Genomic DNA, 14,876 nt, shown 5'->3' on the forward strand with positions numbered 1-14,876 from the left:
TTTATGCACAATGGTCTCAAAGTTTCTTTCATGCAAGAATAGCCTAGGGTTTCCTCATAGCAGACACGGCGTTCAAAGGCAAGGAATTTCCATTATATCATGCATGTTTAATCAACCAGTGCTTCCTGGGAACCATTAGTTGGTTAATTATGTTGAACTAAAAAGCAATGTAATATGCTGCAGGCTGAAAATACATCATTTCTTTGGTTTGGCTCAAGACACCTACAGAGATGTTCTCATTTTCTAAGGAAAACTACAAATCCAAAGTTGTTCACAATATTTAAACTTGCATCACTGCACGCAAGAGAAAAGCTCAAGATGATCAGCATAACCAGCAGCACATTGCTCAGAATTATTCACTTGTAAATACCATGTTTCTTGGGGATTATTGTGTCATTTCTTGGGTAAAATTCATGCCATTTCTTTAATCCTTATGTCAAAGGAGCATTCAAAACTGAGAGAGCATCGTGACACTCACATCAGCCGGATCAATGGGTGTGACTTGAACTCAAGGGACTGTTTGCCTGTCTGCCTGCTTTCCTTCTTTCTCTTTGAGACTATTTAATGCTCTATATCAGCGTTTCACAACCTGGGGGTTGGGACCCCTGCAGGGGTTGCAAGGCGGTGTCAAAGGGGTGGCCAAAGAACATCAGAAACTATAAATTCCAGCAACTACAACTCACAAATGTTAAGGTCTGTTTTCCCCAAACTCCACCAGTGTTCACCTTTGGGCATATTGAGTATTCGTACCAAATTTGGTCCAGATCCATCATTGTCTGAGTCCACAGAGCTCTCGGGATGTAGGTGAACTACAACTCCAAAACCCAAGGTCAATGACAACCAAACCCTTCCAGTATTTTCTGTTGGTCATGGGAGTTCTGTGTGCCAAGTTTGGTTCAATTCTATCGTTGGAGGAGTTCAGAATGTTCTTTGATTATAGTTTAACTATAAATTCCAGCAACTACAACTCCCAAATGGCAAAATCAATCCCTCCCAACCCCACCAGTATTCAAATTTGGGCATATAGGGTATTTGTGCCAAATTTGGTTCAGTGAATGAAAATACATTCCGCCTTGAGTCGCCAACAGGCTGAGAAAGGCAGTATACAAATACAGTAAATAAATAAATACACCCAGCATATCAGATATTTATATTACAATTCATAACATTAGCAAAATTACACTTATGAAGTAGCAACAAAATAATTTTATGGTTGGGGGGTCACCACAACATGAGAAACTGTATTAAGGGGTCACGGCATTAGGAAGGTTGAGAAACACTGCTCTATATCATATCTCCAGACAACTACTAGGATTGAAATACGTTGATTCTCATGAGAAACGCACCTGCGGCATTTGACGCTGATGTTAAGTGGGATCTTCCTTTGTTCAAGTGCTGCTCGGAGTCAAGCTGTTCACACAAACCCTCTGAAAAGGTGGCTTTTTTCTCACATCCCGTCTCTAATGGTAGAAATAACCAGTTAGTCCTAAATGAAGGAGGAACTTTGAAAACATGTTTTCCACAGCTGTTTGCCAAGAGACACAGCATTAAAGGCAGTGTTCACAAAAGGCCAGGCATCTACTTTTTAATACTGAAATAGCATAGAGCAGGCATGGGCAGAATTCAGCCCTCGAAGTGTTTTGGACTTCAACTCCCATAATTGTGGGAGTTGAAGTCCAAAATACCGGGAGGGCCAAAGTTTGCTCATGACTGGCATAGAGGATCAAGCAAATATTTACTGTGAAATATTCATCTAAAGTAGTCATGGGCAAACTTCGGCCTTCTAGGTGTTTTGGACTTTAACTCCCACAATTCCTAACAGCCTGCTGTTAGGAATTGTGGGAGTTGAAGTCCAAAACATCTGAAGGGCTAAAGTTTGCCCATGCCTGATCTAAAGTCTAAAGTAGCAGCTCAGGGTGCGGATAAATACTAATAGGCAACTTGATTTCTCAATGCCTTCGAAAGTAATCCTGATGCCCTGGAATTTAATTGTCACACTTTTCTAGAGATTGCTGATGAAGTCCATGCCAGCCTTTTTCCTGGAAGGGTTTAAACATTGGAGTAAGAACTGGAGTAAGAACATTGGAGTAAGAACAAGGGTCTTGTAGACTCAGAAAACTCCAGATGGGGTTGAATGATCTGGACACAAAGCATGATTACACCTGAAGTATGAAACAAGTGGAGTCCCACAATAAGCATCACCAAGGGCACTTGTATTAGAAGAATGGTCTTCTAAAATGCAGAACTACACTTTTGATATATTTATAGAACATATTATAAAACAGACATTAAGGTGGGGAAGACATCTTTCAGGCCTAGGGAACTAGATCTCCATCCTTCTCATTGGGTCTAGGCTGCAAGGCTCACCCCTCCTTCTGACATCCTGTGTCGTACTGTGTGAGAAGGTTTTCACTTGGTGGAGGAAGAATAGTAAGGAGAACAGCAACATTTTCCTTCAGGGGCAAGGAATCAGGTAGATGTATGTGTGTGTGTGTGTGTGTGTGTGTGTGTGTGTGTGTATGTGTGTGTGTACACACACACACTGGAGAGAGAGGGAGAGACAGACAGACAGACAGACAGAAACCAAAGCCATGGCTCTTCCCAGAAGTTGCCAAAGAGCAGGAACTGTTTCTGTTCTGGTATTACCCCATAAAACTCAATGTAGCTCCACAAAAACTGAGGAATTGGGATGCAGAAACCAGGCAGACCTGCATTAAGAGAAAGTAAGAGTCTCTGGTATTCTCATGGCTACCACTTTGGACCGCAATCTCTCCCTATAAATGTATCTTCTCTTTGCAAAACAGTTGATGCTTTAGATCTGGTGAAACTCAACGCCTGCATACAAAACAGACCCAAGGAAGACCCTTGTCTCTTCTCTGGTTTCTCACCTGTTTTCTTAGCCAGGAGCAGTCTCTCGTCTCGAAGGAGGCTGTGCTCTGGTTTGTAGCCGCAGCCCATCCCTGTCAGGCGATGGCAAGCTTCATCATATTGCTTTTTGTGCTGTGGTCGGACAAACTGGTAAAACTCTTATAAGTGAAAGAAGAAGGAAAGTTACGTCCATAGTGCCAATTATGCTCTTCTCAGTTTGAGACACAATTATGCTCACAGGCATCTGCTAAACTCACCTGCCTATTTCAATGTACTTTTTGAAATTCAAGTCAAAGAATTCATCCTAGAGCAGGCATGGGCAAACTTCGGCCCGCCAGGTGTTTTGGACTCCAACTCCCACAAGTCTTAACAGACTCTGGTCCTTTCCTTTCCCCCCCTCATTGCCCAACCCCAGTGATTGTCTTTTTGGCCTCCTCCCTCATATATACACTCCCTCGCAATTATACTTTTTTCCCACTCCTAACTCATCCAGGGTTTTATCATTTTATCTTGTGCATTTGGCTTTCTATTATGTTACTGTGTTTGGCTTTCTATTATGTTATTTTGCATTGCTTATTTTATCGTTACATTATGTGTTTTATCACGATGTAATTTTTTGTTGTTTTGTATTTTATTTTGCTGTATTGTATTTTTGGGCTTGGCCTCATGTGAGCCGCCCTGAGTCCCCTTTGGGGAGATGTTTTTTTGGGTTTTTTTTGTTTTTTTTTTGTGTGTGTCAGGAGCAACCGCTCCTGTTGTGAGAGAATTGGCCGTCTGCAAGGACGTTGCCCAGGGGACGCCTGGATGATTTTTGATGTTTTATCATGCTTGTGGGAGGCTTCTCTCATGTCCCCGCATGAGGAGCTGGAGCTAATAGAGGGAGCTCATCCGCCTCTCCCCGGATTCGAACCTGCAACCTGTCAGTCTTTAGTCCTGCCGGCACAGTGCTTTAACCCACTGCGCCACCGGGGGCTCCCGGTGGAGATGGTGGCGGGGTATAAATAAAGTTGTTCTTGTTATTATTATTATTAGGAATTGTGGGAGTTGAAGTCCAAAACACCTGGCGAGCCAGAGATTACCCATGCCTGGCCTAGACCATCACTCTCCTGCTTGGATTCCTGAAGAAGGCTTGTTGGAATGGGATGGACAAACAAAGATTCATTATAAATGCCAGCATTAATGCTATATAATGATGATGATGATGATAACAACATTCTACAATACTACGTGAATTTCAGTACAGATTTTATTTATTTCACAACAAGATGACATTAGTCACTTTGTTTGATTTTTGTAGCTTTTGTGATTTTTTTAATGCAATCATGCACAAAGTCAGTTTCTCTGCTCCATTACAGTAGAGTCTCATTTATTCAACCTTTGCTTATCCGACATTCCTTATTATCCGACACGCCTTGGCTGCTTCTGGCTTGGAAGAATAAAAACAAGATTCTTCCTCAGAGAATTCCTTACTTCCTTCAATCCTTTCTTCCTCTCTTCCTTTTCTGGCTCTTGCTCTGGACTCCGCTTCCTTCCTTGCTGTCTGTCTCCTCCCTGGGGCCTTGCATTCAGCCCAGGCGAGGCTTTGGGGAGGCAGTCTCCACGCGGGTAAAGGGGGGGCCCTGCCAAGGCTGCCCACTGCCCTGGCTGCATCGTCAGCCTTGCTTTCAGTCACTCCTGACCTCAGTGCCCATCCTTACCTGGCCCGGCTCTCTCTCTCTCTCGCCAGCAGCCAAATTGTTTGTTTTATGTAAGAGGGAGAGAGAGAGAGAGAGAAAGAAAGCAAACAATCATGCACACACTGAAAGAGGGAGTCACACCCTGCCTTCACTCGAGTTTAATAGACTTTTCCTTAATCCCTCTGTATTATCCAAGATTTTTGCTTATCCAGTGTTCTAGCAGCTCGTTTATGTCGGATAAGCGAGACTCTACTGTATTTAAAAAGAAATTCCGGTAGGGTGAATGGGCTTGTTGCCACTCTCCAAAAGGCTTCTGGAAAAGCAGCTTAGAGAGAGAAGGCTACAGTACCTTGCAGAAGGACATGCTTTTTCTGATCTTCGGCAAAGAGGGCGCTTATCTGAGAAAACATAGCCTCAAAGTCATTGGAGGTCTTGTACTCCTTCAAGGACTGCGAGAACAAGTCGAAATTCAGCTGGCTCAGGGACTGCTTCACCGTCGCAATGAAAGCTGCAGCCCGAGTCTTTTTGGGCTCAGAGGGGTCTTGCACTTTATCAGCTTGCTGCATTTTAAAACAGAGCAATTAAAAAAAAAACAATCTACATGCGAAGAATCTTTTTAACATACTCTGTTTCTGCTTCCTCCAAGAAGGGACTCTGGCTTACTTTCTCTAAAAGAATTGGGCTTTAATTAAGTATGCCTTTTAGAAGGCTGTTTCTGAATCCAATGACCGCACACACTGCTAAAACGACACAACTTAATGATCCAGCTAAGTCACTGGTTCCTAACCCTTTTTTGACCAGGGGCCACTCTCCAACATTAGTACCAAGAGGGTTACGAATCAGTTTTTGGTCAATTTTAATATCTGGAGTGCTGATTCAGGAATTTGCATTGGATAGACCACATCAGCCCTAGTTTCTGGTACAGAACATATGCCATCCAGTGGTCACCATCTGCTCGCCCACAAAAAAACCATATTGAATAAGCCTTGGCCCTATATGAGGGTTTTGTGAGACCAGTCACTCTTGTTGCAACAGTGTAGTAGTGGTGAGGCTGCGGACCATATTTTAGTTCTTGCGGACAACTGATGGTCAACAGACCACAGATTGGGAACCACTGAGCTAAGTCTAGATTTGAGAAAAAGAGAAAATAATGGTTTTAATGATACCTAGAAATTTTGCTGGCTTTAGTTGTAGCTAAATGTTTGACAGAGTTGTGCTTGAAAAAGCTGGATATTCAAAATAGGCCATTTCATTGCAGGCTCCAACACAACTTACCATGTTCCTGATTATTTTGATTTTCTTCCGAACTCCCTTCTGCTCATCCATAAGCTTTTTGTCATACTGAAGGGACAGAGTTGACATACGTTTGGCCTGTAAAAACAAAAGAGTAGATATAGACTCTTCCTTTCATTGTGGAGCATTTTTCTGCATAAAAATGAGAGTTCCTGTTCCTCGATGACACAAGGACGCAGAAGAAAACTGGGCCAGAAGTGATGAACTTTTGGGAAAAACATTAGCACAATGGAGAGAGATCCAAAGCAACAATGGGAGGTCATGGCCAAAGGGAAAAAACAGGCTAAAACATTTGTGATTTCTCTCCTTAAAATCCTGCTGACATTTCAAGACCAAGAGGTATCAAACAATCCAAGTTACTGAGAAAGTTGAAAATATCAAACAAAACCTACCCTATTAGGCATCAGTTCAAACATTTTTAAAAACCTGTTTCTCTAAATGCTTGTAAGCATATAACAAAATGCTTTTGAGCATTTAAAACTGTTTGAAATACAGTGTTCCCTCGTTACTTTGCGGTTCACTTACCGCGGACTCGCTATTTCGTGTGATATAGGGAGGGAACACTATAGCAAGGAGGGAAGAAGAGCCACCCCCTTGCCCTGTTTACCTTCTTCTTTCTCCTTGTCGCCACCTGGGCCTCTTGCCACTGCTTGGACCCCGCGCCACCTCCTCCGCCTCCTCAATCGCGGGGCCCAAGCAGCGGCAAGTGGCCCTGGCAGCAATGAGGAGGTGGAAGAGGAAGGTAAAGAGAGCGAGGGGGTGTCTTCTTCCCTCCTCACCCTCTTTACCTTCCTCTTCCTGCTCATCATCACTGCCAGGGCCTCTTGATGCCACTTGAGCCCCGCAACACCTCTGCCACCTCCTCAGTCGCAGGTTCCAATCAGCGGCAAGAGGCCCAGGCGACAACAAGGAGGAGGAAGAGGAAGGTAAAGAGGGTGAGGAGGGAAGAGGAGGGACGTCCCTACTTCGTGGTTTTTCACTTATCGCGGGTGGTCCTGGAACGTAACCCCCACGATAAGTGAGGGAAAACTGTACAAGAACAAGTTTTAAAATACTTCCAAAATGAGAAATCTTTTGGAATTAGCAAGACCAGCACAATAGTTATTGACAAAGGTGTTGTAGTTCAGCCTTTGATTGTGCATGCACCTGATCTCTCTGGGGATTCTGGGCCTGTTAGTCAACCTGTTGACACAAGGGATTCTGGGTCTGCAAGTTAGCTGGAAAGTCAGCAGGAACAGACAGAGACTGAAAATGAGTGGTCTCTTTCTGAAGGCCATATTCCAACAGAACTGAACTCACAGAATGATAGCGGAAGTCCAAGTGGAAGTCCAGACTAATGGGCAATTAGATGGAAGATTTACGTTTTGTCAATATAGAAGGCTTGAACATGGCACTACAAATTCCCTTGACTTGAGTTCTGTGCTCAATCTCCAACGGTGCTTCCAGTGGCCAAAGAGTATAGCTAATATAGAGAGAAAAGCATGCCTTTTCCCTTGGGAAATTTATAAAGATTTCTCGCTAACAAGCAACCTGACCTTTGGACTTTCTCATGTGAAGAAAAGTACTCCTGTACCTTTTCTTCTCCCATCAAGTTTTCTTCCTCATCTGCCTCTCCATTGTTCCGATCATGCTTCTCCAGAGCATCCAAGAGGCTGGCAGGCTGCCTTTTTGAGGAGGCCGGGACCTCATCGTACTCGACACACAGGCTGGCCACTCCATTATCTGATAACAAAATTAATAGATCACTGGTTAAATCAAGCAGGAGGAATTTTGGCCCTTCCTCCAGGCATTCTGGACTTCAACTCCCACAATTCCTAACAGCCTAAATTCCACTGGGAGTTGACATACAAAACCCTGGAAGGACAAAGTTTGCTCATGCCTGTTCTAGAGCCTGGGGATGCAAACTACTGGAAAAGGGGATCATTCAGGTATACAATGACATCTTCTTTGGTGTTGACAAGGCTTTTCCTGGTGCGTTCTTAAAAAATACTGTGTGACTATGGCTGTTTAGTACCATGCTCCCTATCCTTTAAACCTGCTGATTTGCCACAAAAATATAAATACCTCAAAGCACCCATCGCTGTATGTTCTACTACTCTGATGCAGGCCTTCTTTCAGTCAGAATTTACTAAGACTGTGCAATGTTGCTGTACTTTAACAAAGGCTTTTCCAATGTGCCTTTGGAGGGTGACCATATATTCCATTATTGTTGTTTTACCCACAGTGTTGTCCTCATATTGCACTCCCGCCTCACCTTATTGAAAACCTAATTCCATTGTTTCGTCCACCACAAGTTCCTTCCCCGCAAATATACCTTTTTCATTGCTATCTCATTCAGAGTTTTATCATTTTATGTCGTGCATTTGGCCCGCCCACTGTGTTTATTTCCATGTGTCCATTATGTTATTTTGCACTGTTTATTTTACCTCAATGTTTTATTTATTTTATTGTGATGTTATTTTTGTTGTTTTTTATTTTATTTTGCTGTAATGTATCGCTGGGCTTGGCCTCATGTAAGCCGCTATGAGTCCCCTCTGGGGAGATGGTGGCAGGGTATAAATAAAGTTCATTATTATTATTATTTGAAACACAACAAGATGAGTCCACAGCAGACACTCTGCTGGCTGTTGAATTGGATCACACGTCAGACACTTCCCAAGTGTCTACGACTGTGAGATGTACTGGTGAATAATGTGTGCAGATCCCAGTAAGGTGGCCTTCTGCAGCTGGCAGATAGTAATTTTGTCAGCGCCGATTGTGTTTAAGTGCAGGCCAAGGTCTTTAGGCACTACACTCAGTGTGCCGATCACCACTGGGACCACCTTTACTGGTTTGTGCCAGAGTCTTTGCAGTTCGATTTTTAAATCCTCGTATTGTGTCAGCTTTTCCTGTTGTTTCTCTGCAATCCTGCTGTCAGGATTTGTTTTTTAACACGATTGTGAGGTCAGGAGTATTATGTTCCAAAACTCTGTCTAAATCCAGAAGTCCCAGAGGAGTTTGGCGTATTCATTCTCTGTAACTTTTTCTGGCTTGTGATCCCACCAGTTCTTTGTCGCAGGCAGGTGGTATTTGTGGCACAAGTTCCAATGAATCATCTGAGCAACGGTGTTGTGCCTCTGCTTGTAGTCTGTCTGCGCGATCTTCTTGCAGCAGCTGTGGATGTGATCTATTGTTTCATCTGCTTCCTTGCAGAGTCCACATTTGGGATCTGTCATCATCATCATCATTATTACTACTACTACTTGAATAGAGGCTTGTTTAATCACTTATTGATTCTCTTCAAGAGGTAACTCTGCCTAAGTCTGTGCTCTTAGGCCCCTTCCACATAGCTGAGTAAAATCCCACATTTTCTGCTTTGAACTGGAATATATGGCAGTATGGACTCAGATAACCCAGTTCAAAACAAATATTGTGGGATTTTCTGCCTTGATATTCTGAGTTATATGGCTGTGTGGAAGCGCCCTTAGTTTCCTATCAGGAGAAAAATAATTTCAAGGCAGAAATGAAATTTCTTGTACATTCACCTGACCATTTTTTTAAAAAAAGCAACATATATTTCACCCAAAAGAGCTTATTTGATTGATCCTGTTCTTCCCCAGTTGCATACTTTTACTGGCCTTTCTAAAACTGTTATTTTTCTCCTTCTTAAGTTTCCTCAGGGCTCTTCCAGACAGGTCCTATATCCCAGGATCTCATCCCAGGTTTTCTACTTTAACCTGGATTATATGAGTCCCCACTGCCAGATAAGATAGGATAAACAGAAAACCTGGGATCAGATCTTGTGATATAGGACCTGCCTAGAAGGGCCCTCAAACTGGCACTTCACAATTTGATGGATGGGGATGGTGGGATTTATAATACAGCATTGGGAAATGGCTACTTAGCATTTGGAACTTAAGCATGGAACTTATGCAACCTAACCACCTCTTGTCCCAGATATGCCTCCATTTCACCCGTCCTTCAAACCCTGCATGCCTGGATTGTAAGAGGTGAGTATGAGTGGTTACAAAGAGCACTCAGTGAAATGACAGTGAAAAACTCTTCATTAGCCCCCTGTGGTGCAGCGGGTTAAACCACTGAGATGCTGAACTTGCTGACCAAAAGGTTGGTGGTTTGAATCCGGGGAGCGGGGTGAGCTCCCACTGTTAGCCCCAGCTTCTGTCAACATAACAGTAAGTCAGATGGGGTGATGGGCCCATCGGCCGATGCGCCGCATGGGCGAACTCCCTCCGCTGGGGAGAGTGTTGGAGGGGCTGGCGCCATTTCCTCTGGCTGGGCGGTTTGAGCCGCCATTTGCTGAATCCCCTCCATTGGCTCTGGGGGGCCATCAGAAAGGGCTCGAGTTGTATCTCCCTGGGCTATGTCCCTTGAGGACTGGGGACTTGGGGGCGGGCTGCCGCTGAGTTGCCCCTTCTTCTTTCCTTTTTTAAGCCCTTCCTTTTGCTTATGGGAAGCTTTTCCCTGTTTGGGAGGCTTAGCCCTTTTCGCGGGACCCGGCTGGGAGTCCCCTTCCCCCTCCTGGCCAGGAGGGGATGGATGAGATGCGGCCAGTTCTGCCTCTTGACCTCCCTGATGGTTAGGGAGTACTTCGGGGGCCGGGCGCTTCTCAGCTCGGCTGGTGCTCGGGGCCAGAGCTCTCTCGTAAAGTAGGGCTTTGAGCCTGGACTCTCTGTCCTTTCTGGCTCTAGGAGTGAAAGCCAGGCATACTTGGCAGGATTGGGGACGATGGGATTCCCCTAAGCAGAGCAGGCACATGGAGTGCCCGTCTGACTCGGGCACCTTGCCCCCCAGGAGCCGCATTTCTTAAAAAAGGCGGTGCTCATATTGAGAAGGAAACTGGCCTGAGAGTAGTCTAATTCCGTGCCGAGGTCGATGGAGAGGAGATTTTCGCTAGGTCGATGAGGATTCCGGTCAAACACAAATCAGTCCGCTAGAAAAATACTTTGCTAGAAGGTGTTCCAAACGCTGTGATGGCGGAAAAAGGAACTGAGCCGAGGCTCCCGCCTTGGGTACTTATAGTATTGGGGAGTATGGGCGGGGCGTCCGCCGAAAAGTGTCTATTTTAAATTCTAGAAGGTTCCGAACAGCTGCGCATGCGCAGAATAAAACCCATTATGTGCGTCTTTCAAAGACTACACGAAGGGGAAACATGCAAGTGTGAGTAGATCAATAGGTACTGCTTCTACGGGAAGGTAATAGCACTCCATGCAGTCAGGCCAGTCACATGACCTTGGAGGTGTCTATGGACAACGGCAGATCTCTGTAGCAAGGAGGAAACTTTGCAAGAAATAATGGAGGAGGCTTCCTTTGCCGGGGAGAGAAAAAGACGATGCCTCGGGTATTTTGTGAACTTAACTCTTTTCGAAAATATAATCTCTCAAAAATCTGTTTCACTGGTCTTTTTACATTTTCCACTTTCACTCTTTTCCACTTTCTGTTTTTGGAAATTAAACAAAAATGGCCCTCCGAAAACTACATTTATTTATTTTTTTGTTAACAGTGATTCGGGCATAAGTCTAACACATACTTAAAACACAGCCATAAAAGTATATATTGAAACATGAACATATTAAAATACCTGAGACAAAAGTTAACACAATAAATATAGAATGTGATATAAAAATCATAGATTCTCCCTTTTGCTCTTTTTCTTGTTGTTGAACACATTTTAAAAAAATTATTTTCAGATGATAACATTTCTGCAAAGCTACACTTGGAAGAAAGGAGAAAAAAACCTTAATGAAATTCTGTTGAAATTTTGTGGCATCGTGCAGCTGGTTCTTTTTCTTTTCAGACTCTGAAGGGAAATGATACCAATGTCCTTTTGTCCTTGTTTTAAAGAAAAGGCACTTACCCACCCGCTTCCTTTTCAAACTAGGAACGTGGTCATCCAAATTGCTGGCTTTTGTGGAAGAAATAAATTGCTTGTGGGAAGTAGAAGGTACAGGGTTTCCTTCTTCTTTGATGGTGCTGCAAGAAGGAACTCGAGATGTCGGAGCTGGCATCTGCAAGGAATGGAGGAGTAAAGAAAGCCAAAGTGACTTCTCCAGAGAAACATAATTTTATCAGCCAAATTGGGTATGACTGTAAGTATTTGTAGAGAAATACATGTATACTTTAGTTAGAAGACTAGATATAGCCCTCATGGGTTCCCATACCCACTTGCTTGATACTCACACATTGTTGTGCCGTGCGGAAGAACTGAGACACATCTCTAACAACATGCCCAAAGTTCTCATAAATCTTCACATAGGGGCGCACCCAAGAAGGCAACTGGGCTCTTGCATCTGTGTTCATGAACCTGTCAGAAATTGGGGAAAAACACTCTCAACTCTGTGAAAAACAGGACTATGAATGGGAGGGAAAACAAGTCACTGACTTCTAGGCATTTTCAGTAAGACTATGTAATGTAGGATTCTGTTCTGCTTATTTTATTTTCCAAAAAGGAGTTCTGTTTATTTGGAGAAAGCACTTATCTGACTTACAGCACTAAGGATCTTCAGCAAAGAGTTCTGAGCACCTGGTCAAACTACAAATCCCAGGGATCCACCATTCAAATGGCATTAAACTACAATAATGGCAGTAAGTGTAAATATAGACTAAACCTACTAATAGAATCATAGAGTTGGAAGAGACCTCATGGGCCGTCCAGTTCAACCCCATTCTGCCAAGTAGCAGGAAAATCACATTCAAAGCACCCCCGACAGATGGACATCGATGGTCTGTTTAAAAGACTCCAAAGGAGCCTTCATCACTCCCTAAAACGTCACTCCCTAAAACAGAATACAGAGGCTGTACACAGCCTCTGTATTCTTCTTTGCAGCAGGATTGCAGGATTATATGGGTGGAATTTCCTGGCTGTATTTTACACATGTATATGTATGTATGTGTTGTCAACTATCTCATAATGAAAAAAAATGGAGAAGGATTATAGAAATTATCCATTAATGTAAGTATATTGGCAAAACCCTTCTTCCTTTAAGGGTTGCGTTGGCAGAATGACTGGTGTTACCTTCTTGCTCTTTATTCAAAGGAACATAGGGATGGAGTGTGACTGTACTGGGAAAAATGCTGAAAGGTATTACAATATTAAAGGTTAAACTTACTCCTAAAGCAGCTACTGTAATTGTAGCTAGCTCATCCATCACCCCAGTCAGAAGAATGTCTTTTTTAAAAATGAAAGCCACCTGGGAATTCTAAGACACTTGTTAATGATAATAATAATAACTTTATTTGCATTCCGACCTATCTCCCTGAGGAGGCACAGGGCGGATTCCAACATAACAATGGCAAGCATTCAATTCCTACATAAAACACATGCTACTGACATAAAATCCCAGAAAAAAAAAACATATAAAACCTAACATCAAATTAAAAACCTAGCACCAGTAAATTAAATTTGACATCAACAAATTAAACTTCACATAGTCAAACAAAATTCAATACTAACATAAATCTAAACAAAACATCCACACTAGTGAACAACAGCCAGTTCACCGAACAGTGAGGGTTGGTTATGTGGTTGTTTGGCTGGTGTGGACCAGGAAAGACTAAATAAAAATAATTCTCAACCAGAGGCCCGGCAATGATCTCCCAGCCATCTAAGAATCTAAACATTCATAAGAATCTAAACATTCCAGATGCTGAATCTGATCCAATGCACTCCTTTTTCACTGTAAAAATACACTGACTTTACTCACTTTGAAAGGCCAGATACTTTGGGAACATTGAATAATTAACTTGGGAGGAGTTAAATAAAATTAGAGGAGTTTTCCAGTTTTATCAATGATGACATGCTTATGGGACGGCAAAGGAGGATTCAGACATTTTGTGTCTTATTATAAAATCATAGAGTTGGAAGAGACCTCATGAGCCGTCCAGTTCAACCTCCTGCCACGAAGTAGGAAAATTGTATTTTCTACCTCTCATCTCCCAAACATGTAACATGATTTCTCAACCACCAATACCTCCCCTTTTACCCACATTGAAGTAATGATAGAGAAAACAAAATCACTGCTGTAAGGGTCCATCAGGTTGTGGAATAAGGAGGTGGCAATGGCAGTACTGGACTGAAAGAGAAGGGTGGACATCTGTTATAAAATTTCTCCCCAAACCAATGAAAAAAGGCAGGTCACCTGTGATCACAAAGGAAGATGGCACCAAAGTCCTGCCGATGCCGGATGACTCTGCCAATGGCCTGGTTTACTGCACGAGAAGCCTGCTGTTTGTACCAGCTATTTCCAGATAAATACTAAAAAGGAAATATTTTTTAAATTAATGCAATGGGTTCTCTCTTTCACTGCTGGATTTTTTTATTCTCCTCCTTTTTAAATAATAAAAACGGAAAAGAACACTATTTTTTCAAAAGAGATCTTAGAAACAAATCTGCAAAGAATTGCATTGTCTACTGCACTTTCTGTCCATCCATGGAAGAGGAAAGATCAGCACTGGAATTTCTGTCCATCCATGGAAGAGGAAAGATCAACATTGGACTTTCTGTCCATCCATGGAAGAGGAAAGATCAACATTGGACTTTCTGTCCGTCCATGGAAGAGGAAAGATCATCACTGGACTTTCTGTCCATCCATGGAAGAGGAAAGATCATCACTGGACTTTCTGTCCATCCATGGAAGAGGAAAGATCAGCATTGGACTTTCTGTCCATCCATGGAAGAGGAAAGATCAGCATTGGACTTTCTGTCCATCCATGGAAGAGGAAAGATCAGCATTGGACTTTCTGTCCATCCATGGAAGAGGGAAGATCAGCATTGGACTTTCTGTCCATCCATGGAAGAGGGAAGATCAGCATTGGACTTTCTGTCCATCCATGGAAGAGGAAAGATCATCACTGGACTTTCTGTCCATCCATGGAAGAGGAAAGACAGAGCCAGGCTGAAGGGGAAAGGAATCTTCAAGTTTAGAAGTTGCGAAGTTATTAAGCTTTAGGAATATTAAGGAAAACCAGATTTAACATTTCCAGGACATTTTGACCCGACCATCAAATAACTGGCACTTCTGACTAACAATAATACCCTGAAAG

At 43.0% G+C, this 14,876-nt stretch overlaps 1 protein-coding gene across 1 annotated transcript in view; it reads right to left on the reverse strand.

Annotated features, from left to right (window-relative positions):
- The window catches only part of RTEL1 (regulator of telomere elongation helicase 1), a 90,228-nt gene that overhangs the window by 22,099 nt on the left and 53,253 nt on the right, over nt 1–14,876 (reverse strand). The window contains exons 24-31 of the mRNA XM_067468258.1: nt 13,973–14,088; nt 12,015–12,138; nt 11,692–11,842; nt 7,411–7,559; nt 5,820–5,915; nt 4,894–5,104; nt 2,889–3,026; nt 1,347–1,460 (exon numbers count right to left, since the gene is read on the reverse strand). Coding sequence (XP_067324359.1) covers nt 1,347–1,460; nt 2,889–3,026; nt 4,894–5,104; nt 5,820–5,915; nt 7,411–7,559; nt 11,692–11,842; nt 12,015–12,138; nt 13,973–14,088 — 1,099 coding nt within the window. The remainder of the gene's footprint in view (nt 1–1,346; nt 1,461–2,888; nt 3,027–4,893; nt 5,105–5,819; nt 5,916–7,410; nt 7,560–11,691; nt 11,843–12,014; nt 12,139–13,972; nt 14,089–14,876) is intronic.

This window comes from Anolis sagrei, chromosome 4 (assembly GCF_037176765.1).
Source record: "Anolis sagrei isolate rAnoSag1 chromosome 4, rAnoSag1.mat, whole genome shotgun sequence".
Taxonomy (NCBI): Eukaryota; Metazoa; Chordata; class Lepidosauria; order Squamata; family Dactyloidae; genus Anolis; species Anolis sagrei.